The following is a 25,634-nucleotide window of genomic DNA, read 5'->3' on the forward strand; positions in this document are numbered from 1 at the left end:
TTGCATTACTAATCTCATCAGATGTTGAAATAAAATAGCATTTTCAGAGCACTACTGTGTGCCAGGTACCTTGCTCAGTGATGTCTGAGAAACACTTTTTGTTGATCCTTATACAAAATTTCTACCCATTTCCCAAAGAAGAAATTGAGGCTCATGAAGTTTCAGTATTTTTTTTTTTCCAATGGCACACTCCTGGTGACAAGAGATGGGATTTGCATGCTATGCCATCTCTGTCTTGAATCTGCCTAGTGCCATTTGCAAGGGCAGAGCAAAACATAGACAATCTTAGGTATTAATAAACAGTAGGAAGTAACATAAATGGTCACTTAAGTCAGAATGTAAGGCTGTGTTTGTGTGTATGTGGTGTTGTCCATCCTGGCTTTTGAGTTAAGGATGCATGCATGTGGTCAACTTTTTTGGTGGCTTTTGCTTTATTTATTGATTATGAGGGGAAAAATTACAACTGTGTATTAGAACCATTTTGTTATTAGGTATAAAAGTCACAAAATGATTTGTAAAGTGGTAAAAATTATGGTTCCCTTAGCAAACTTGAGTATTTTACATTAAAGCATAAATTTAACATCACTTACCACTAGAAAATACTAAGAATACAGAGAGAGGACTATCTTTGGTTGCTATAGGAACCGTTTACTGTCTAAAACATTGAGCGGTGAAAATTACATCCATTATTGTTTTAGTCAGTTACCCATCGGCAGCTGCATCTGTATGATATGATGTTGAATATTTAGGCTGAAACAATTGAATACCTCTGAGCTTATCCATGTGTCTTAACTTTGTATGATTTTGAAATACCTAAATTTAAAGTTGTATTTTATGTTAGTGAAACCATATGAGTTGTCTAGGGAGATCCTGGAAGAAATTAAATGCTCATTTACTTAACTCACTCAAAGGAAGAGGCAAGAACTAGTGATCTCTGTGGGATGGGCAAGAGGTGTCAGGGCAGTGATTTTCTTGTTCCTCAGCAATTGCATGGTTGGGATTTGAAATTGGACTTTCAGATCAGGAAACATCTCTCCAGAGGGCAGAAGGGAGATGTTGACATCAGCCACTGATGTCACAAACCACTTACTTTTGCCTGTTAGCTCTAACTCCTGTGAAAGCCTTTTCTGTTGTTTCTTTTCTCATACTCACCAGGTTTACTTGTTTATCTTATTTCAACATTCCAGGCTATTTTACTAGAAAAGGATAGGCATGGCTCTTGATTTACATTTGCAAGAGGGAGACTTGCAGACTGCAAGACACTAAGCTTTACTGTGCTTAATTATTAAACCAAAGTCCATGGACTAGAGAAAGAGGCAGTCTGTTAATGTTCAATTTAGATTGTGTAAACTGGTTTAAAGAGAATCACCCCTGCCTTGCTCATGTTTATTAGTGATCTCAACAGCAAGAATGTCAAACAGTGTCATACAGATAGTCATATTTGAAAGTGAGATAATGTAGACCTTTTCTTTTGTGGAGGACAGGGGACTACAGTTCATCCCCATCTATATGGCTGAGAAATGGCCTTGCTTATCTTTCTCCTAAGCTCATCCACTCAGAGAAGCTCCAAAATGCCCAGATTGATTAATTCACTGCAAATGGTACTAACTTCCCAGGCCTCAATTTCTTTCAATCATTACTCTGATTATGGCAAAACTATTCCTGAAAGCCTTAATGTCTATCTTTTTGCTGGTAAATTACGGTTCATTTAGAAGTCCTTGAATTAGTCCATTGCCTGAAGAAAGTTGTAAGTATAATTTCAATAACTATCAGTACTTTTTTTGGCTTGCTCACATTGAAATATGTGCATGCTTAAAGATGCTTTTGGCTTCATAAAGGGCTGTATTTAATCCAGTGAGATAGTTTTCTCTAAGGCACTTTCATTATGGTTCTTTCATTAAGTTAACAACAGCTGGGGCAGCAATTTCATTAACTACTCTGGACATGTGGTTGTCTTGTTTTGTGTGGAACCTTGAGTTTTAGTTCTGAGTAATCTTTTTCCATGCTCTCCTGTGTGATAGATTCTTTATGTTATCAAGAATGACCTGCATGTTTGCTCTTGGTCACTGATGATTGACCTGCCATATTGTTAAGAAGGTAGGGAAGCATGGGCAAGGAGATGCCTCCATGGGTAAAGCACTGCTGTGCAGTTGGGAGTCCTTTTGTCCAGTTCCCCAGAGCCCACATCAAACCCATGTGGTAACTCCCATCTGTAATCCTAGCCAGTCAGATGGGAGATAGAGACAGGAACATCCCCCTATAACAGGCCTGGTGCATGCAGAAATGGGCAACAAAAGACCCTGCTTCAAACAAAGCAAAAGGCAAAGACTGACACCTGATGCTGTCTTCTGATTTTCTAACATGTACTATGGAACATGGCCATACACAAACATGAGCAAACCACACACACACACACACACACACACACACACACACACACACACGTACACAGACACCTGAATTAAAGTATAAAAGGGAGATAGGGCTCTAATGCTTGGGCAAGTTACCTTTCTCTCTCTCTCTCTGGGAAAATTGGGAAAAAGCAGCTGAATAACTTGCTACCTCATTCTGAGATGCACTTTCATCACTGCTATGCAAGAATGACAAAAGTTTCCCATAGGCTTCTGTCTGTTCATGCTCTAAACACATTGTCCTCTCAAATCATCACAAGCATGAAAGAAAGGCCATCAGGGAGGGGACTCACGTAACTTTCTGAACCTCAGCTATGTCAGAGGAATTCTGTCAAGCACGTCTAACACTTCCAATTAATTCAGATTAGAGGAAGGAAATCCAGGGACTTCTGAAAATTAACTCATTTAGTTACTAGTCATACCCCAAAAGCCATTTGCTTTTACCACCAGGCCATACTGAGATGTGCTGGGCATGGTTGCCATACTGGAAGTATAGCAATAAAATACATGGCAAAGCTTCATGCTGTCCCCAGATTGCATCCTACAAGGGGAATGCAAGGCTCCGAGAGTGACCACTGTGACTCCAGAAGGAGACTTTGGACAGTGCCTGCTGGAGCCACCTATAGTAGTTAGCTGTGCAGAGTTCATGGCTGAGTCCTGTGGGAAGGAAGTCATATTAATATTAGAAAAGCATAAAGTTTTGTGTGACACACAAACCTTCAGTAAATGAAGACTCAAAGACCCAGAGAAAACTGTTTGTACAGAAAGAGCGTAGAGAAGGACATTCCTAGGCGTTGTAGGAAACTGGAAAGGATATGGAAAGAAAGGTCTCGGTTGCCTGAGAATTGACTTGGGTCTCTTGGCTTTGCAGGCAAGTGTCGTAACTGCTAAGCCATCTCTCCAGCCCTGCGTCTTTCATTTTGCTCGCTTTTTAACTCGCTAATTTATTTATCTACTAACCACACACTTTATTTTATTCTTTGTGTGTTTGTATGGGCATGTGCATGACATAGCCTGTGTGCGGAGATCAGAGAATAACCTTGGTCCTAACCTTCTACCTTGTTTGAGACAGCGTCCCTCTTATAATTTTGTTGCTAAACAGGCCATACTAACCGTCCAGAGACCTTTGAGATTCCTTTGACCCTCCTTCCCATTGTCTCTTTGGGGTTACAGACACGTGAACAGCTGCACATCTAGCTTTCTTTTTCTTTTTTTTTTTTTTTTGGTACTGGAGAAATGAACTCTTTTTGACAGGCTTGTATAATAAGCACTTTAAACCACTAAGCCACATACTCATATTCCCTTATTTTTTGAGACAAAGTCCTGCTACGTTGTCCAGGCTGACTTTGACCTACTGGACACAAGCATCTTCTTTTCTCAGCTTCTTGAATGTGTGGGATGACAGACATGCAGTCCTGTGACTGACTTAATTGGTAGCATTTTAAATATGTATCCAGTTTAATTCTGTGAATCTTCAAATGGACGTTTAAAAGCAAGACTTTATGTCATTGGGCTTTATTGAATCTTGATGACTAATCTTTTTAATTGGGGAAAAATACAGATAACATAAAATTTACTATTTTGACTTTTTAAGTGTATAGTTCAGTAGCATTATGTACATGGTCAATGTTCTATACAAATTATCACATGTTACCCAAATTTCCAAAACCTTTTAATGACCAAACCAAACCTATTATGAATTGATTCTATTCCTCTCTTATCCATTACTCTTGGTTGTCACCATTTATTCTGTCTCTGGATATTTATTCTAGATATCTCACACAAATACAAGTATATAGTATTTGACTTTTATAACTAATATATTTCATTCAACATAATGTTCTTAAAAATATTCCATGTTGTAACATGTATCAGAACTTCCTTCTTATTGGAGACTGAATACAATTCTGCTATGTGTATGTTTCACTCGTGGTTCATTAAGTCTCCTGTTGATGGACAGTTGGATCGCTTCTGTATTTTAACCATTGTGAATAATACTGCTTTGACCAAATGCATGTATCTATTTACACTCCAGGTTCAGTTACATTGGATTATAAATAGACAGGGACAGTTGCTGGATAATATGACAGTTTTAATTTTAGCCTTGTGTGGATTTGCCAAAATATTTTCTACAATGAGTGCATCATTTTCCATAACAATGCACAGGGGTTACAGTTTCTCTGTATTCTTATTGCCATTTTGTACTTTTCATTTATTTCCTAATTGCCATCTTACTTGGTGTGAAGTTGGATGCTTTTGTGATTTTTACTTGCATGTCCCTGAAGACTAATAATATTGACCATCATCTTATCTGCATATTGGCCACACGTATTCCCTATTTAGAGAAATATTTAAGTCATTTGACCAGTTTTTAATTGAAATCTTGGTAGTTAAATGATTTTTATTATTTCTTAGAATGGTAAGGATCTTAATTCCTCATCATATATATCAATATGGTATCACAGGTATTTCTCCCATTCCGTGTGCTACTTTTTCCCTTTCTAGGAAATAAGTTTTTAACTTTAAGAAAATTTAGTTTGTTTTTCTTTTGTTGCACATAATTTGGCATCATAGTTAAAAAAAAAATAAGTTGTAGATTCCAGATCATGGAGATTTTCCCTTCTGTTATCTTGTAAGAGACTTAACTGGTTAGCTCTTGAGATTCGATACTTGTTTCATTTTGAGTTAGTTTTTTCCTGTAACCATCAAGCTACTTGCTTTTATTCATGTGGCTATCCAGTTTCTCCAGAACCATTTGTTGAAAAGCTGGCCTTTCATAATTGAATCACCCAATTCTGATGAAAATCAATGTGGGATACATGGATGAGCTTATTTCTGAGCTCTTTATTCTATTCTTTTGAGCCACGTCTGCCCTTATATCTGTCCTGCACTGTCCTTTTGATTACCGTTGCTTTCCATTGAGTTTTTAAGTTGAAAAGTATGAATTGTCCAAACTTGTTCTTTTGTTTTAGATTCAGTGATAGCTTTGGATTGAACTCTTGCCAGTGTCTGAGACCCAACACAACCTTAGATATTTGCTGTGCAACTCTGATAAAGTAGGATATGCAATGACAATATACCTTCTAAAGCTGCCTACCTTTGCATTACCGTGACTCTCAGTGTATTAATTTCTTATTGCTATATTAAATTACCAAAATTAAGGGGCTTCATTATGACTTCTGAAAGTCAGACAACCTAAAATATGTCATTGCCCAGGGGAGTTTCTTCTGGAAACTGTAGGGGTTAGTCTGTTGAGTAACTTTGCTATCTTCTTTCTTCTCATCTCAGCTTCTGGTCTGTTACTCCATCCTCTAAGTGTATCAATCCTACCTTAGCACCTATCATTACACCTCCTTCTTCCACATTGCACTCTCATGTTTTCCCCTTCCAAGGTCCCTTGGAATGGCACTGGGTCAGCCAGAAAACCCAGAAACATCCTTCTTTTCTCTGGATCCTTACCTTAATTATATCTGCAAACTTTATTTTGCCATGTAAGCTAAAATATTCAGTTTCCAGAAACAAAATTGTAGATATGATTAAAAGCTTATGTCTACTTGATGTTAATTAAGAAATAATCCAGAACCTCTAATATATTAGTCAAAATGTCTAAGAGGTAATGTTATATACATTTTAGAAAGCAACAAGGAGAGTAGAGCACTTTCTTAGCTAGTACAAGGCCATTAATTCTATCCCCAGTACCTTGAAAAGCAAAAACTATAAGAGGAATTTGAATGATTTTACCATAAAGAAAATATATGAAGAGTTGGACATAGTCTATAGTCTTATTCCCCTGAACACACCCCATCTTGTCTGAAGAGATGGATATATTTAACCTGCTTTAAACATTGCACGGTGTATACATGTATTGAAGCATCACATAGTGTCCCATTAATATGCATTGTTAATGTATTTTATGTATCAGTTCCAATAAATTTAAAAATAAAATGGGATGAATAAATTTCACCTATATGATATGAAATAGGTCATGGTCGTGTTTTCATATTCTTTTAATGCCCCTATTGGTTTCTATGGTGATTTATATTATAATGTTCTCCATTGCTCCAAGTGCTTATGATTAAGCTTCCTACTTAGTGCTAGTGGTAGAGCATTTGAGTGATAGAGCCATTTTGGAGGTGACATGTCACTATGTGGGCCTTGAGGATTATTAGAGCCCCACTGGATGCTGAGAGCTGGCTCACTTAGAAATTTTCCTTCCTGTTGAGTATGGAGATATAATACTCTAGCTGTCTGCTCTGCCATCGTGTTAAAAAGTCCCCTCAAACTATAAAACCTGTACTGGACATGGTGGCACACACCTTTAATCCCAGCATTAAGGAGGCAAAGGTAGGATGATTTCTGTGAGTTTGAGGCAAACCTGAGACTACATAATGAATTCCAGGTCTGGACTATAGTAAGACCCTACCTTGAAAAACCAAAATAAAACAAACAAACAAACAAAAAAACCTATAAGTCTGAAATAAGCCCTACTTTCCATAAGCTGCTGCTGGTGGGATGTTTGGTCTCAGAGAAAAGATAACTGCAATAGTCTTTCATGTAAGTAGAGATAGTTGTCCACTTTGGGACTGCAGGATATCAATCTGTTAACCAAATCTTTTTTCTTCTATCTATGGAAATATTTTTTCCATTAAGATTGTAATTCTCTGAGTTAATAAATTGTTTGAGCTCTATTTATATTGTACATGTAGAAATCAAATGCATAAAATAAGAGTTGTAACCTTGAAGACCCTGTGGTTTGCTAGTGGAAAGAGATATTAGTATACTATTAATACACTGAAAAAACTTTTGTTTCTCTGGGTGTGACGGCCCATGCCTTTAATCACAGGACTTGGGAGGCCTAGGTAGGAGGATTTCTAGGTAGGAGGAGTCAAGGCCAACCTGAGACTACATGGTAAATTCTAGGTCAGCCTAGGCTGGAGTGGAAGACACTGCCTGGGGGTGGGGGGTGGGGAGGAATGCCCTTTGTTTGCTAAATATCTTCAGACTTCTTTCTTTCCCTTGTGTCATCTGTTATTATGATATCTGGAAAAAAATAATAACCAGTTCCTCTTGACATTGATTGATCTCCCACAGTGCTTTAGTCCATTCTTACATGCACAGCTATGTCCCCACATTTGCCCAAAACTTTTCTTTTCCTGGCCTCCACACAGATAACAATCCTCTCATTTCATATTCCACTTTGTGCTCTATCACAGCCATAGGGAGGGAACAAGTTATTCCTCCACTTCAGTCCTGAGTTCCGTGTTCTCTCCTCTGGCTTCTGATGCTCAAGAGCTCCTCTAGCTGGCCTCACTTCCTTCTCTGCTCCTAACCAAGATGTTCCTGTGTGCCTTCAGGGCAGATGCCAGGCACTGCTTCTCTTGTACTCACACTGCACCCTGGTTAGATCCTTCTTCCTCTACACACTGTGAAAGGCAGTTAGTGTGCTATGTCATGATTATAGCCATGTCTGTGTCTCTAACCAGATTACATTCAGTTATATAAAGGATTGTCCTTTAAACTCTTTGCCACTTTATATGACAAAATGAATGTGCCATAAAAGATGTTCACTGAGTTTTAATTAAATGAATGTAAAGGATTAGGTACAAAATGACCTGCAGATATGAGCAGTATGTGTGATTTGGTATACCTCTGTAGATTGTGTGCATTCTCTGTCCATGTTCTATTCTTTATGAAGAAATTGTCTAACTTTCTGTGTGAATAAGTACAGAGGGATTTTTAAAGCTCCTTCCTGGGTGTTCATCAGATGCATCAGGATTATGTAAAGTTCTAGGTAAGAGGCTGTATAGGATCAGGCTCTGACATGTAGTGCTGCTCTCCTCACACACCTATAAATGAGGTTTTGTCCCTTGTAGCCCACAGTACAGCCTTAAGTTGTAGTCAGGAAGTACATGTTAAAATTCTTTTCAAAGGCTGGGCATGGTGGCCTTTAAGCCCAACACTTGGGAGGCAGAGGATCGCTATGAGTTCAAGAACACCCTGAAACTACATGCTGAATTCCAGGTCAGCCTGAGCTAAAGTGAGACCCTACCTCAAAACAACAACAACAACAACAAAAATAAAATTATTTTCAATAAATAGACACTTCAAATAGAAAGCATGTTACAGGATTATTTTACATAAGTTTATTCTTACAGATTCATGCCACAATTAAAAATTAGTTAATTCCTTAGGCTTTTGTTGTTGAATTCTTAAGCCAAATAAATGGCTGTCAATATCTATCTATCTACCTGCAATCTATCTATCTATCTATCTATCTATCTATCTATCTATCTATCTATCTGTCTTTCTTTAGTATGTTTACTTCTCAACTTGGAAAAAGAAAAAAGCTTCATTTTATAGAGTAGTAAGTCTAAGATTACTCCTAGTAGCAGAATTTGATTATTGGGAGTAGGGGTACACTAGGAATTGGGGATATAGAAAGCAGAAAGGAAAACCTTCTCTTGTATTTATTATTTATGATAAATTTTGTTGGGTTGTTTTGTGACTTAAAACAAACCAAAACATAAGATATATGGGACTTCATATTCTGACTTACGGGTTTTAAGCTATAAACAAGAGTGTAAGAATACCTTACTCTTAAAATAATGTGAGTGGAACCATTTTTTCCCACTTCTTATGTTTCTTGTAAGTGGCAGGAACTTCACTAGTGTAACACTCCTGACTGCTTTCCCCTGCCCAAGCAGATCCTGCCTGGGAGGAAACACAGAGCATGTACAGCCCAGCCTTTTCTTTAGGGAGTTGACGGCTGTGGGAGTTTGCATCTTGTGAGTTTTACAGCAGGACCTAACATAATGGGGGTCAAGAGAGCTTGTTATTTTCTAGTCACTGGGTGAGTCTGTTAAATTCTGTGCTTCAGTATTAGCAAGACCATTGTTTCTGCCCGCTGCAGTCTGAGATTGCAGTCTCCGGTATATCAGTAATAAAGGTGAAGTTTTGATAGCCTGTCTACTTTCCTCCCGGGATTCATTGCTTATTTTTTCCAAAGCTTAGGTGGGGATCTATTCTGCCAATAATGATGTCAGTATCTTTCAACACATTTTTTTTTTTTTATTTCTTACCACACCTCTGAAAGTATCAGCTTTTCTTTTCAGATGAGAAAAGTGGGAACCTATAGAAATCAATCTCTTTTAGTGACCAACTTCCATTTGGTACCTTAGGGAGACCAACTTCTAAATTCATGTCTTTTGGGACAGACTGCTGGAAAATATTAACAGATGAAAGCTTTTTTCATAATATAAATCACTGAGCCATACAAAAGAGCTTTAATATTTTGTAGCCTTGCATTTTTACAGCTAGAAATAAAGCATGTTAATATAGTTGTCAAGGTCCTGAAATGCATGGGGATAACTTCCTTCCCTGGCTCCTCTTGCCTTAACTTTGTCCAGCTCATTCTAACTCTGTTGGGCTTTCTATACTATTTACTGTATCTAGAAGGCTCTTTTCCTCCATTATCCCCCTTTACTTAGTTAAGGTCACTCTACACTTCAGATCTATGTTCACATATCTTCTTGCTGGCCTTCCATAGCCATACCTACAGTTGGTTCACCAACCATCTGATCTTCCTTTAAACACTCAGGCTGTCACTGATGGTTACCACCAACTTGTTCTATATTTTGACCCTGGGTCTTAACATATAAGCAGCACCAGGTTGGCACTTGAGACAAGCTTGCTATGTGAACAGTGGGCATTGTTCTTGACATCATGCATAAATATCAATCTTTGCCTATTCCGTTTTACTAGTACTTACAAATAACAGTGAAAATGACATCTTTCCCAATACTTATAAAAATACAGAATTGCATTTTTTAATCTTTCAACTCTTTTAAGAATAGCATAAATTTCTAAGAGTATGTAAATGAAAGGCTGACTTCTGTGTGGGATAATGAAAGACAAAACTGTCCAGCAATAGAACCAGCCTCATGTGGTTCTGGGAGTATAGGCCATAGAAAAGGGCTTCTTCATTTCATAGTCAGATAATATTTATTACTCATCTCCTTTTTTTTTTTTTTTTTTTGGTTTTTCAAGGTAGGGTCTCTCTGTAGTCCAGGCTGACCTGGAATTAACTATGTAGTCTCAGGGTGGCCTCGAACTTATGGCAATCCTCCTAACTCTGCCTCCCGAATGCTGAGTGCTGGGATTAAAGGCATGAGCCACCACACTTGCTTACTCAACTACTTTTGTTTGCTTTATATTCAACCAAACAGGCCAATTTATTGGAAATATTGCAATTCTTATTGTATACTTCAGTGTTAATTTTGTTCATTGTTTTCTTGTCCACTTACAAATTGAGGCCCATAATAAGCTAGTAGGTGACTTTTTTAAACTAAACATAAAAATATAAAGTGTTATGAGAAGATTCAATGTTGATAGAGATCAAAACAAGGTTTCCATGTGCCTTGTTCTTTCCTTATGTGTAGCCAATTTAGCATAATTAATATGTATAAGAGATATGAAGGAGATATTTCTACATTCTTAACTTTGTTCCCTTAGTTTTCAGTTTGTTGATTGGACAGAATTGCAGTTTTCTTGATGACTGAAACAACTGTCCATGCAACCTATTGGAGATCTACATGAAAATGACATTGATATTGTGCCATTGGGTATCTTATTGTTTTGATAGACTACACTATGATAACGTTGCTTCTTTTTGTTTCCCCACACTCACTGATACAGGGCATTGATGTCAGAGATGCTCCTCTAAAGGAAATAAAGGTGACTAGTTCCAGAAGATTCATAGCTTCATTTAATGTTGTGAATACAACCAAGCGAGATGCTGGGAAGTACCGCTGTATGATTCAAACAGAAGGAGGTGTTGGGATATCAAACTATGCAGAATTGGTAGTTAAAGGTATGTAATTTTGTATACACACAAATAGCCTATTAAATAGATATTTTTGTGGTTGTTAGTTCATGATTTGTTTAATCTCAAACTTACCATGTTTCTGAACCATGATTTTGTGTTAGGCTATATTGATAGAATGCATTTTAAGTAATTTTTTATTTCAGCAATATTTTTGAAAAATATGCATTATGATGGTTTCGTTATGTACAAAGCAGTGAATGTGCTCTTGACAAGGTCTTCTGCCAGCTCTTGCTCTATATATACAGATTACATATAACCTACAAGGTTTTTTTTTAATAAGAAATAAAACTTTTCCTGATGGAATATCACTTAAAATTCAAATGTTCACCAGTGTTGATGATAGCAGGGAGTTTAATAAAATGAAGCAGTGTCCACATAAAAATGCTCTCATATCACATAAGCCATATTGATAATACTGTCTTAACATTCATAATGTTCCACTTAGGCTCTATTACAATATTTTGCATGACTGGAAAATTGAGTCAATATATTCAAGAAGTAGGAAATGAGGGAAAAAAGAGAAGGTAAATAACTTTCCTTTAGTTGGTTTAATGTATTTTTATGGGCAGAGAATTATATGCGTTAAAGCTGCTGAGACAATTTTGGTGCCAGATGGCATAATTTGGATGTGAAGATGTACTATAGTGGTAGTATTTTAAGCAACTACAGAAGGCCATTTCTGTTTTTCTTATGAAAAGAGAATGGTGTCTCATATTATGTTTTATTTAATTTTTACATGATTTTGTTTAAATTGTTTTGGTGATGTGAGGTGAAACTCAAGGCACATATCCTTTACCATTGAGCTACTCTTCCAACTATGTGGCCTTTATCTAAACTTTTGCTTTGCATTTGTTAAACATAGAGCACCAGGCTTGAGATATGGCTTAGTAGTTAAAGCATTTGCCTGAAAAGCCAAAGAACCTCAGTCTGAATCCTCAGTACCCACCTCTAAGCCAGATGCACAAGGTGGTGTGTGCATCTAAAATTTATTTGCATTGGCTGGAGGCCCTAGTGCACCCATTCTCTCTCTCTCTCTCTCCCTCTCTCTCTCTCTCTCTCTCTCTCTCTCTCTCTCTCTCTCTCTCCCCTCCCTCTTTTCTTCCCTCCCACTTTCTCTCCCTCAAATAAATACATAAATAAAATTAAGAATATTTTTTAAAAAATGAAAAGAAAAGCATAGAACATCAAATGGATTACTGTAATATGGACTGTTACATTTAAGAGCAAATTTCCTCTTTTCTTGCAGTGTTAATGAAAGCTGGGTTTATATGCCAGCATTGGATAAATGGGAACAGGCAGAGATGTGTCCTCCCTGTGCATTTATTCCCTTATATGTAAAATATATAATGTTGCCTACAACTGATGGCTGTTAGTTGCAGAGAGCAACTGTGTGCTTCCCTCTTATACCCAGGAGTGTGCTAAGTAAGATGCTGGTGCATATCAGGCCCTGATAGAGAGGAGGAAGACAGAAGGTGTTCTTTCTGCTGGAGCTAGTATATCCATAGTTTTCACTTGGGAATACACAACAGGACTACCTTTCCAACTTGTAAAAAATAAAAATGCCAGCTCACCTCTTCTTCCCTCCATCCTTCTGCCACTTCCATGTAGAATCAATATCATCAGGCATAGTTTCCATTATAAAAGCTATAGTGGGGCTGGAGAGATGGCTTGTAGGATAGATAGTATTTGGCTCCCTAGCTTGAGTACTGAACTGTGGTAAATAAGAGACCTTGCCTCAAATAAAGTGGAAAGTGAGGACCCAGACCATGGTTGTTCTCTGACCTCTACATGCAGTGAGCAAAGGACTGTAATCTGAGCTACTCAGGAGATTGAGACAAATGCATTGCAAATTCAAGGCTACCCTAGCCAACTTAGCAATATTTTGTCTCAAAATAAAAAAAGAAAGATTAGAAAGAGTTGCATACACACTCAGTGGTAGAATGACCTAACATGCATGGGAGGCCTGAGGTACAGTCTTACTGACAGAGTGTCGGGGTGAGAGGGGAGAGGGAGAGTTTTTTTTTTTTTTATTACTTTGTATGAATTGAGGTCCTTCCTCATTCCTTTTGTGAATATTTGTTCAAAATTTAAATGTTGACTTATTTTTGTGTTGATTCTTCCATAAGCCAAAAATCTTTTTGAATGACTGTTTCTGGATTCTAGTTGAATCTTTCATTTGATTTAGCCTATGAGTTTTTTTTTTTTTGTTTGTTTGTTTGTTTTTAATGCTTAACTGATATAGAAAATAGTCTTTGGATAAAATGCCTTAAAGCCATGTCTATTTTAGGGTGGTAATAACAGTTTCCTGTGGGGGTGTACTCATGACACTTTTGACCTTGCCCTGAGCTGTGTTTGGAAAAGCAGTTCAGAAACCCTGGCTCACATTTGTGACTTAAAGTAATTAGGTAATATTTCAGATATGATAGCTTTATGTTGCATTATATAAGTCCCACTGCATGTCTTGATTCAAATAATTGACTAATGTAATCTCTCAATGTTAAGTCATTATAAGTTAGGACAGAACTCTTTAAAACATAGTTTAAGTGTCTAAAACAATGAGGAAAATATTTTCGTGCATACATATGACACGTGAAATCTCTTAAGAAAAATTCATTCAAAATTAGTTTGACTCATTCTAATGAAGTGTTTTATAATCAGTGTGATGTATCACACCTTGAATATAGAAACAAAGACACTGAAAGACAATGAAAACAATTGATGTGGCTGGTTTCTCATCTGGTGTAGGAATCTACCTTCAGTCATGTCAGATGAAGACTCAGGCAAACCAGCTTCCCTATATTGTCACTCATCAGGGAGCAAGGCTGAGTTCAGCTGTCTGTGTTTGCCCTGTGAGAGGGCAAGGGAAGTTGCAGCAGGCAAGTGGATTTATGTCTGTATGCTAGAATAATATCCATACATCTGCATAGGTAAACTAGGACTTAAAAAGGTAAAACCACCAACAAGGGGCCACCTGTTGGAACATGAGAAAATTTTTGTTTCAAAGTCATTTTTTTCTTAGTTATATGTAAAATAGTGTGGTGCTTTGAGTGTAATATGTCCACCAATGACTCATGTATTTCAGTACTTAATCCCCAGCTAGTGATGCTGTTCTGAAAAGTTTTTCAACCTTAAGGAAGTGGAGCATTGCTAGAGGAGGCATGCCAAGGGGGTAGGCCTGGCGTGTTTAGAGTCCATCTTACTTGCATGCATCTCTTTCTACTTCCTCCCTGCTGATGTGACTCTAGTTTTCCTTTTCCTGCCATACTTTCCCTGTCATGGTGGACTCTTCCCCTCATAACTATAAGCCAAAATAAATCCTTTCCTTCCATGAAAAAAAAAACAACACTAGATCACATTCTTTCCTTATTGCAGTACAAAAATGTAATTTGTACAGAGATATTATTGATCATGTATGTTCACAACTTATTAAGTGACATTAGCATGTAGAATGGCTTTATTTGGTGACTAGAGGGTAATTCAACTAACATTTAACTGATATGGTGGACAAATGATTTACTAAACTGGTAAGATTGCTTATCTTCCCCTTTTCAGACAATGATAAAGAGAAAGAGACAATCTCAGGTTATAAACAGTGCAAGAGAGACCCTCAGGCTGTACAGTGTTTGCTATTGATTTCTTAGACTTTATCAAGCTTAGCATAGTGTGCTTTTTGATTTGGAGTGTTTCTTTCTACTCTCAGCTTTAGTAGTACTGAAGGTTTCTGAAGCAATAGTAGGAATGGACTTACTGTCTGAATGCTCACTTTCCTCCAACTTAGTTGAGCCCATTGTGACAGCTTTGGGGAATGAGTCATCCCAGAAATAGCTATAATTTCAGCAGTGTTTTTAAAATGATGACATCTTAGGAATATGAATGTAAGGAAACTCAATTTTTAACTTTTAAAAATTTTTGAGAACTTTAATATGTGAACATACTGCAAATTAGTGAGTTTATGTGTGGGCATGCCAAGCACTCTTGATGCTGCAAACAAATATTTTTAAGTTTTATTTTAGAGACTCTCATGAACTCTGATTTGGCTTCAGACTTCCTGTATACCTGAGGCTCACTTTGAACTCCATATTATCTTGCCTCTGCTTCCTGAGTGATGGGCAGCTTGTGAGCTGCTGAGGATTGAGTTTGGGTCTCTATTCATGCTAGCCAGACACTCTGCCAACCGAACAACATTTCTAACTCCTTGTTTTGATACAGTGTCTTGCTGTTTTGCCTAGATTGGTTATGAACTTATAGGCGTAAGTGATCTTCTTGCCTTAGCCTTCCAGGTAGCTGATATGTAGTACCCAGCTCATTAGGTTTTTGAAGGTAGTTTGTTTTACAGCTGTGAAGCTTGTTAAAATATTTGCCACTATGTTTATTCTTACTAAGCAAAACAAAGCCCCTCTCACTGGTTAATGCCCAGAATGTCAGTGTCTTCTCCATTTTCATTATAGATGCATGTTTACTTCTTTTCAGACTGAAGATAAGAGTATCTAAAAGATGGCTGTCTGGTTTGCCTTTCAGAACCACCTGTTCCCATCGCCCCACCCCAGCTTGCATCCGTGGGAGCCACCTACCTGTGGATACAGCTCAATGCTAACTCCATTAATGGGGATGGGCCCATTGTGGCTCGTGAGGTAGAGTATTGCACAGCCAGTGGAAGCTGGAATGACCGCCAGCCAGTGGATTCCACAAGTTATAAAATTGGACACCTTGATCCAGACACAGAATATGAAATTAGTGTGCTCCTCACCAGGCCAGGGGAAGGTGGCACTGGATCCCCTGGACCAGCTCTTAGGACAAGAACCAAGTGTGCTGGTAAGTATGAAGAGACCTTCCCCCAGTGGTCAGTCTCTTGAAGCATTGACATCAACATTGGGTTCAAGATAAGGCTGAGCATCCTGTGTGGTAATAAAAATCTCCATAAGGAAATCAGTAGGCCAATGGCTTGGGAACATCAGGACTCATGAACTTGAAGACTTTTTGATTGCCTCTATTTCTTGTTTTTCTATGTTTAATTTGCATCTTATTCTAGATGTCACATAGTTTATAATGTGATGTTCCCTAAGGATAACAGGGACTGTCTCCTTCAATGACATCTGCTAATGGGTCAGATCATCTTTGTCTTGTGCCTTTGTTTAATGTTCATAGATGATGTTCTCATCACTTGAGGGAGGGATGCATTGGAATAATAGACTCTCTCATAGAGCTTAAAAGCTGTATTTATTGATGAGTATATGAGACGTGGCTGCTGGCCAGTGACTGGCAGCCCACTTATAGCATAAGTAGGAATGATTTGTTGGCTGCAGGGCAGTCTTTGAGTTCTTGGATTATAAAGTCCTAATTGTACCAAAGTCATTCTTTTGCTTAAATAGAATGGGGATGATGGAGAATGAAATATTACATTTTATAAAAATCAGAATCTGAAGGAAGGTAAGATGTTATAGGCTTGTTCTGAGTGATGGGTCTTTGGGAGGAAGAGTTACACTAGTTGGGAGCCTAAAGTACTCTTTTATCATGGACATGAGTCCTTGTACTGTGTACTGAGCAGAAGAGATCCTTTAAAGTGTGATGGAGTTCCTTAACTCTCCAGATTGTGTTAATTAATGAGACAGTTACCAAGGTTTCATTTTAAAAGAATATGTTTTCATGGATTTTGCAAATGTAGATTCAATAAACTTTAGACTGACAATATTCAGAAAAATACATCTGTAAAAGAACATGCACATTTTCCTTGTCATTGTTCCCTTAGCAGTAGTGTAGCTACACTTTACATAAAATTTCCATTGCATTAGTTTTGTGAGGCCTGCAAAATCCCGTAAAGTATACAGAAGTGCATCTGAGGTTTCTGTTATCCATGAGACCTTTGGAACCACTGGCCCCTCAAAAGAGCTGTGGGGTCTTTATTTACCACCTTATCCTATCTGCTAATAGTAGGAGAAATTATTTAACTTTAACATTTGCTGGTGTTTCATTTTATTTTTTGTAACGTAGATGAAACTGCTTCTATAAGTATAATTTTCTAAAAGATAATTCTTTTCTTTAAAAAATTGATTTTTTTTAGTGAAGACGATGGGTTTATTTTTTTCCTCCTGGCAATCATGCCATCATATGCAGTGATCAGCCTGTTCTAGGCCTTTGGCGACTTTATGCATCCTATTTGTGCTCCCTACCCCATACCCCTTTGCAGCCTCTTTCACTCTGGATTATATTCTCTTCCAGAATTGGGTTCTTCACACAACATTCTGAAAAAAGGACCTCCCCAGTCCCTTATAGTTCTCTCATAGTTCCCCTATTATAATGCCTGTGTGTATTTACTGGAAGCCTTTTCATAGCACTGCATAATAGGTAAATGCATAGCTCTCAGAGACAGGGCATCATTTGCAACATATTTGCAGTGTCTTTTAAGACAATTTTGAGTTAGTATTTTGCACACCAACAAACGGCCTTAAAAATTAAACTGCAGGGCTGGAGAGATGGCTTAGCGGTTAAGCGCTTGCCTGTGAAGCCTAAGGACCCCGGTTCCCCAGGTCCCACGTTAGCCAGATGCACAAGGGGGCGCACGCGTCTGGAGTTCGTTTGCAGAGGCTGGAAGCCCTGGCGCGCCCATTCTCTCTCTCTCCCTCTATCTGTCTTTCTCTCTGTGTCTGTCGCTCTCAAATAAATAAATAAATGAAATTAAAAAAAAATTAAACTGCAGCTAAGCAATGAAGTATAGCAAGGAAGCCCCGTCATCCTCCTGCTTAAGTGCAGCAGTGTTCAAAGTGAGCATTCCTGGTGTGTCAGGTACTGGCAGAGAATGTTTCTGAAGGGCTGCAATTGAGGAAATAGAGGGAAGTATGTTAGGTGAGGGGGTCAAAGTTGAAAAATAAGGGGGGCATGTTAGGTGGGTGAAGAAATTGAATTCATGAGATGACTTAGTGTAAGAAGAGAGACAGCTTGCCCTTTCTTGAACCTGCTCAGCAAATATGCAGGTAAGACTGCAAAAGCTACGATCTGTGTGGAGCTGTCAAAAGAAGACCAAGGGGAAAAGACAGGCACTGCAAATTACAGACTTAAAACCTGCTATTGGTCCCAAAGTGTTGTTCATATGATATGTGAGCACTTATAAACACTTACAGTGTTTATATAGAGCAAGTCATAGACTTTGTAAACCTGGGAAATTTACCCTGCAGTATTTAAATAGAGCACAGCACAGAAGAACTTAATGCCCAGAGAGGCTCACCCAAATCAGATAGGTTGTAGAACCTTGCTCTACCATTGAGAAGTGGTGGAAAGATGGCCGCATTAGTTACCTTTCTCATTACTGTGGGAAAATGAAACCTGACATAAGCAGCTTAGGCAGGAAGGATTTATTTTTGTCTCACAGGTGAGTTTATAGTCCATTATCGCAGGGAAGGCATGGTGGCAGAAGCATGAAGCAGCCAGTCACATTGCATCCTCAGTCAAGAAGCAGAGAGGAATGAATGCTAATGCTTGGCTTGATTTCTCCTTCTTCTTGTCTGCATGCATATGCTTGTGTGCTGTGTTCGTTCTTCTGCAGTGTGTTTATATATGTATGGGAGCAAGTGTGTGCAGGACATAGTTTGCTGTTAGGTGTCTTCCTCAATCACTCCCCACTTTATTTATTGAGGTAATATTTCTCATTTGAACCCAGAGCACTATGCTATACCTAGTCTATCTAGCCAGTTTGTCCCATAGATCCCCTAACTATGCCTCTCAAGAACTGGGATTACATGCAGACTCCTACCCCCAGCCAAAATTGACTAGGATGTTGGAGACTTGAACTCAGGTCCTCAGGCTTGGGCAGCAAACTATCCACTGAACCATTTCCTTTAACCCCTTGTTTTCTCTTTTTTATTTGGATTAGAAATTCATCCCATGAAAAAGGTACTACCCAGACTCAGGATGGCTCATCTCATTTCAATTAACCTAATCTAGAAAATCCCTCACAACTGAGATTAGTTTCCATGGTAATTCTAAATTCTGTCATATTAACAATTGATATTAGCTATCACAGTAGGTTCACTTGGCCATTGAAAGGGAGCCCAGTCATTAAGAATAGTACATTTCCAGCTGGAGAGATGGCTTAGTGGTTAAGCACTTGCCTGTGAAGCCTGAGGACCCTGGTTTGAGGCTCGATTCTCCAAGACCCACATTAGCCAGATGCACAAGGGGGCACACGTGTCTGGAGTTCAGTTTGTAGTGGCTGGAGGCCCTGGCATGCCCATTCTCTCTCTCTTTTATTTTATTTTATTTTTTTCTTTTTTTATTTGTTAGTTTTCAGCAAATACAGGCATTTTGGTACCATTGTTTAGGTTCATCCATGACCTACCCCCTCCCAATGGCCCCTCCTTGTTGATGTAAATGGGTCGTGCATTGTGGAGTTAGCCCACAGTTCTTGGTATGATGTCTCTGCATATCATGACCCAACATGTGACTCTGACATTCTTTCCGCCCCCTCTTCCGCAAAATTTCCCTGAGCCATGTTGGGTACATTTTTGGTCTGCTTCAGTGATGAGGTGTTGGGGGCCTCTGAGGCTGTGGCTCTCTGGATGGTAGGAGTTGATTTTTCTTTGTGTTGTTCTTCTTTCCCTTTGTGCTGATATCCGGTTCATCAGGAAAAGAGCACCCTTGTTTGTTTCACCAATTTTCCTTAGTTTCAGTCGGGCCTTTTTTGAGGTATGATGGGGCAGCTCTCTCCTTAGGATCTGCATCTATCTGAAAAAGAGAAGCAGATTCTCCAACAGAGAGTAAGTTAGCACCCGGAAAATTGATATAACACTTACTTTTTTAATAGAGAGTTTAATAGGTGTAGGCCCTCTTGTATCCCATGATTGATGGTAGCTTGATATTGGAGAGTGGGCTTATGTTTGGATATGGTTCTGACTTGTTTCCCAGCTCCAGCTATGGGTTCCGTACCACTGAGGGGATCAGTTAGCCAAATCAAGAGCAGTTGGTTCCCCACCATGGCTGTGCACCACTATTGCACTTGTGTGGGCATCACAACAGGTTATTTGTTGCTAAGTAGGTTAGACCATTGGTCATTTCCCCCAGTCGTCCATGTAGCACCTTCTGGCCCTAGACACGCTGACTGTCTGGGGACTGACTCTCTCCTGGCTTCCAGCCATGCCATTCCATTTAACGTGTCACTTGCGTATGGAGTCTTCAGCAACAGGGTCTTACCACTAGCCTTTGGTGGGTCATCAAGTACTCTGACAGAAGTCTGTCATTCTTTTAGGAAACCTTGTAGGTTTCTCTGATCAAAAGCTCATTGTGGATGATAGCCCCATGCTGGTAGTGGGGGTTACAGGTCAGTGCCCACTAAGAAAATGAGGAAAAAGATAACTAATATACAAGAGTTAGAGAGGATAGAGAGAGGGGGGAGAGGGAGAGGGAGGGAGGGAAAATGTAGAAGATTTAAGTTAGACTTGATCCTACCCTCTCCAGTGTCTTATGGTTCAGATGTTTCCTGTAAGGGTCTAGTGAAGGTTCAGCTATTTGGTCTGCCTTTTAGGAAGTAGAATTTTATGGTACCATTGCTGTTTAGGTCCATTCTCTCTCTCTATCTGCCTCTTTCTCTCTCTCTCTGTCACTCTCAAATAGGTAAAAATAAACAAAAAAAAATTATAAAAAGAAGACTAGTACATTTCTTGGGGATGATTTATTTAGTTGGTACCTGGCATTGTAGAAGGTGATTTTTATATTCAAAATCACAGGGCTGGCTGAACTGAAGATTTTGTGATTCAGTTGTTATTCCCTTTCTCGGGAAATGATCCATCATATTCTTTTCAGCCTGAAAGCCTTCCAATTTCACTTTGATCGTATCCTTTCCCAAGTACTCCCTAATCATGCTTATCAAGCACAGCTCACAGCTGTGCAGACTGGTGGAAGTCTAGGGTGACCTTTCCAAACCTGAACAGAGTAGGAAGCATGTCTGTGTTTCTATTATGGCTGCATAGATTACATTAGAAGGTTGCTTCTTGAGATTAGCTGTCAATTTTGCATCAGAACATCACTTCATTGATGAATCCACATTGTGGGTGGATGCTGTAGCCAGATTTGGCAGTTGAAGACACAGATTCAGGGACCAACTGCCCATGGTTGAGCTAATACTATCTTGAGATATACCTGTGGTCATGGAAAATTGTTCTTTGTACAACCCTTGCCTTACCTATAAGGCATGTGGATAACCATGTTATGCATCTTAAAAGTGTTTCTACAAAGCCTTCACTAGCCAATGCATAGAGGGTGAGTAGAACAGAGCTGTGCCTAGAACAAATGATCAAGCAAAGTTAACTGCCACCTTTCAAAAAAGTTTGTGTGTGTGTGTGTGTATAACTGCCACATTTTAAGTGTGTGTGTGTGTGTGTTACAGTGGATTGAACCCAGGGCCTCACCAACACTGGGAAAGTGCTATTAGTATTGAGTTGCACCTCCAACACCTCCAACCAACTCCTTTTTACCTTCTTATTTATTTTTATTTTTATTTATTTATTTGAGAGCAATGGAGAGAGAAAGAGGTAGAGAAACAGAGAGAATGGGTGCACCAGGGTCTCCAGCCACTGCAAATGAACTCCAGATGCGTGCACCCCTTTGTGCATCTGGCTAATGTAGGTCCTGGGGAATCAAGCCTCGAACCAGGGTCTTTAGGCTTCACAGGCAAGCACTTAACCACTAAGCCATCTCTCCTGCCCCTAACTTTTTTATTTTGAGGTAGGTTTCTTCCTAAGTTACCCAGGCTTGCCTTTAACTTACTCTGTACCCCGGGCAGGCCTTCATCTTGCAATCATCTTGCATCAGCCTTCTGAGTAACTGAGTAACTTTTCTTTCAAATGAATTTGATGTTGAAAGCCCAACCTTGTTAACCCAGACCTTTTAGAAATACTAATTTCATTAAAAGCTGAGAACCACTATTTGATATCATGAGTTCATGGAATTCTCTAGCATTGGTCATGAGGTTCTTTGACAGATCTCATTCTGCCATCTTTGTTTTAGCCAAGGTCTGTGTCTCCATTTCTATGCAGCACTGTGACCTATCCTGTCATGTCGTGTGATGCCATGCTGTGGTATCACCCACGACATTATTTTATTTCTGACATTAAAATGGCTTTGTTAACACTTACTGGCCGACTGCTCCATGCCTCATGAGGACACTGTTATTTCCTGGTCAGGTATAGTATACAGGTATTGTATGCAGCTCCTTGCAGAACACTTGATTCTGTTGCTTCTGACAGTTATTACCAAGTTACAGGCACAGGCTATACATGTCGGTATGATCTAATTGTTCATCAGTTCTGATTCTACCCACTTCTTCATTTCTAACCAGAGGCAGCAGCACCTGCCCCTGTAACACCAGAGAAGTGTTTGAACATCAGATTAAGATCTTAACCATAAAGGTATTTTAGAAATTATGACAAGCCCTGCCCATAAGTTATTTAAAAATAATTGTAGCCAGGAGCTAGCTTCATGGTTTATATAGTACAGCTATAGTCATGAGCTAGCTTCATATCTTAACATACATAGAGAATGACTTCCCAGCTTTGCTGTTCAGCCATAGTTGTACAACTTGAGAGAATGAAAATTACCTCAGCATCCAGTTAAACAAAATGAAACTTAGTTTGCAATTTATATTATACATTATATTGTTATGATTATGAGCATCCTGCATGTATAAAGACATTTAATGGTAGCTACTTGAAATAGAAAAATGAATGATGTTAGATTTATTTTCACAGCGGGTTTTTAATGTGTTTTATTTGGGGATATTGCTTTTATGTGTGCTGATTGTTGGTTAACTGTGGTAAGTGATTTGCTAATAACTTGCCCCAGAAGTTAAAGAATGGTGATAAACACCAGTAGAACAATTAAGATTGGTGAATATGAAAAGAAAAATTGAGCTCAAGAGTGTTCCTTAGGATTAATGTAACTACATATTGGAATGAAAGAATAATTACTCCTTTTAAAAATACTCATAAGACATTTATTTGAGCATCAGGTATCATTACAAGCTCAGAGACTACAGAGTAGTCTTTCCTTTAGAGTGTATGCATCTGATGGTTTTGGAGGAATGGAGTAGAGGTGCTCAGTATACATGCACATTCAAATGTATATCTAATGTAATACAGTATCAGGTAGTGACAAATGTTGTGAAAATGAAAAAGGAACAGTAATTATATTTTTTCTTCTTCTTTGTTCTTTATTGTGATAAAATACATTGAGCATATATTTACCACCAGTTCTGGGTGCAACTTTAGTATTGTTGAGTACATTAATCTCTAAAACTGTTTTATCTTCCCAAAGGGAAACTCTGCCTTGGTTAAAATGAATTCCATATTGCCCCTCAGCAGTCTCTGGCAACCACCTCTCTCCCTTAATATGCTCATGCAAGTGGAATCCTAAAAGATTTATTCTTTCTTGAATAAATATTCCAATTAGCACAGAGCCCAGGTCCATCCAGGTTATATCATGTACGATTACATCATTTCATTCAATTCCCCTGATGAAAAACAAGGAAAAGCTGCACTTAAAAGTGGCCCTTAAGATTCATACAAGTGCATGTATTTGGATAAAGAGTAATTTCCCTTCTTAAAATCTACTAAGTATCCCACTTGTAATTTTCATGGAATTCTTTAGAATTATTCTGACATGTTAAGGACTTATTTGGCTTTCAGTGAAATTAATATTTCTTGGTTTAAAGGTACACCTTCATGACTTAGACAGATTTCAAGTAATAGAGCATGCATGGCTGTGTTCATAAGGAGTAGAAACATAAGCAAGTATCCTTGAAGTACTTTGTTGGCGTGTGAGATGCCCTGACAGCCTGTGTCTTGTTTTTATAGAGAATGAACTGTAGGAAGTGTTTTATAACCTTCTATTATGTAGGTACAGTTTTATGTCTATGTTCAAAGGCATGTATTTGTTGTTTATGGACCTCATTAGAGCCTCATGCATATTTGCAAAAAAAAAAAGGTGGGATATGCATTATGTTAAAATTCATTTCTTTGGTGACATGCAGTGACTTGCAACTTAATATACTGTTCTCTATGAAAAAAAATATCAGGTCTTCTTTTCTCTATTGGGAATTCTTTTCCTGGATATATACTTTGCTCTGTGGAAGGCTGAGTACACCAACATACTATGGTTGACAACTTTGTTTCTCACTGGATTTTCATGAAATAGGTGTTGTTTTTTTTTTTTTTTTTGCTTGAATTAAATATACTTGTATAACTATTATGTGTCGTTTACATTACTTTTCATGAGGGTTTCACATAAATGAGGATAGTTTCATTCAGTGTAAGAGCTAGCATTCCAACAGTGGGAATAATTTTGTGCTAATGACAAATTTAAAGAATCACTATTTCTCTTAGAGTCTCTCTGAGTCCATACAAGGCATGCTCTGGCATACCAGATCCAATCTAAATATTGTAAGATTTGGGTTATATTGATTTTGAAATATTAATTTCCTTTCTGTGATACTAGTGTGACTCATTTTAAATATACCCAAATAAAATTTGTATAGCAGAAGTGAATAGTGATACAGTTCTTGGCAAGAGAATAGTACATGAAGCTCACACTGTATCTTGCAGCATTCATCTGCAGGCTGCCTCTGTGCTAGCTTTTGCTTATTATCCTTCGTCACTTCTTAGGGGATAAAAAATATATATACCATTGTTGGTATGGATTTGATCTGCAGTTAAGAGCCTGTCAAAGTCACATTAGTTCTCCTACATCAAGGATAGCTGGATTCATGTTTGTGTCCACAGTGGTCACTGCCATTACAGTGTGTGTTTGGACCTGCACTCCTGACTTGGGGACGATGGAGAAAGAGGGAGCTGATTTCAATATGGCTGTTATTCCAGACTGATAAAGGCCAATGACCTAATAGAACAGAACATAATTTATTTTTAATTTAAGTTTATTTACAAGAGAAAAAAATAAATCTGTTCTAATTCTAAAACAGCTCTGCCAAAGGGCAATATGCTTTTAATGCATTTCTAACACATTAAACCATTAAGAACCTTTTAAAATGTTGAACATTAGAAGGACATTAGAAGGAACATCCCCATTAGACTGCAAAGGTAAACTCTTTTACTTTGGAGTGCATGGCACTATGTATGTAAGACAGAACTGTATTAGTAATATGGCATCTTTTTCATTATAATCTACCTTTCTTACAGCTGTTCATTCCCCAGAGTTATATAACTAACACTTCAGGCTCCAACACTGCTGCTTGCAGTGATTGGGCCCTTTCCCTAAGCCTGAGCCCTGAGGCAAAGGCAGAGCAGGAATAGAATAGAACTACTTCAACAAGTCTGTAGGTTGAATGTGACATGCTCCCCATA

The 25,634-nt window shown here is 38.4% G+C and overlaps 1 protein-coding gene across 14 annotated transcripts in view; it reads left to right on the plus strand.

The window, feature by feature from the left end:
- Nucleotides 1–25,634, plus strand: part of Ptprm (protein tyrosine phosphatase receptor type M) — an 849,143-nt gene that overhangs the window by 354,140 nt on the left and 469,369 nt on the right. For 12 of the 14 annotated variants that reach the window (XM_045144750.1, XM_045144751.1, XM_045144752.1 and 9 more), the window contains exons 6-7: nt 11,106–11,280; nt 15,814–16,107. In XM_045144750.1, the coding sequence (XP_045000685.1) occupies nt 11,106–11,280; nt 15,814–16,107 (469 nt within the window). Of the gene's footprint in view, nt 1–9,167; nt 9,262–11,105; nt 11,281–15,813; nt 16,108–25,634 lie in introns of those variants that run through there. The other 2 variants (XM_045144761.1, XM_045144762.1) reach the window with 2 other exon arrangements.

Source organism: Jaculus jaculus, chromosome 2 (assembly GCF_020740685.1).
Source record: "Jaculus jaculus isolate mJacJac1 chromosome 2, mJacJac1.mat.Y.cur, whole genome shotgun sequence".
In the NCBI taxonomy this organism is placed as follows: domain Eukaryota; kingdom Metazoa; phylum Chordata; class Mammalia; order Rodentia; family Dipodidae; genus Jaculus; species Jaculus jaculus.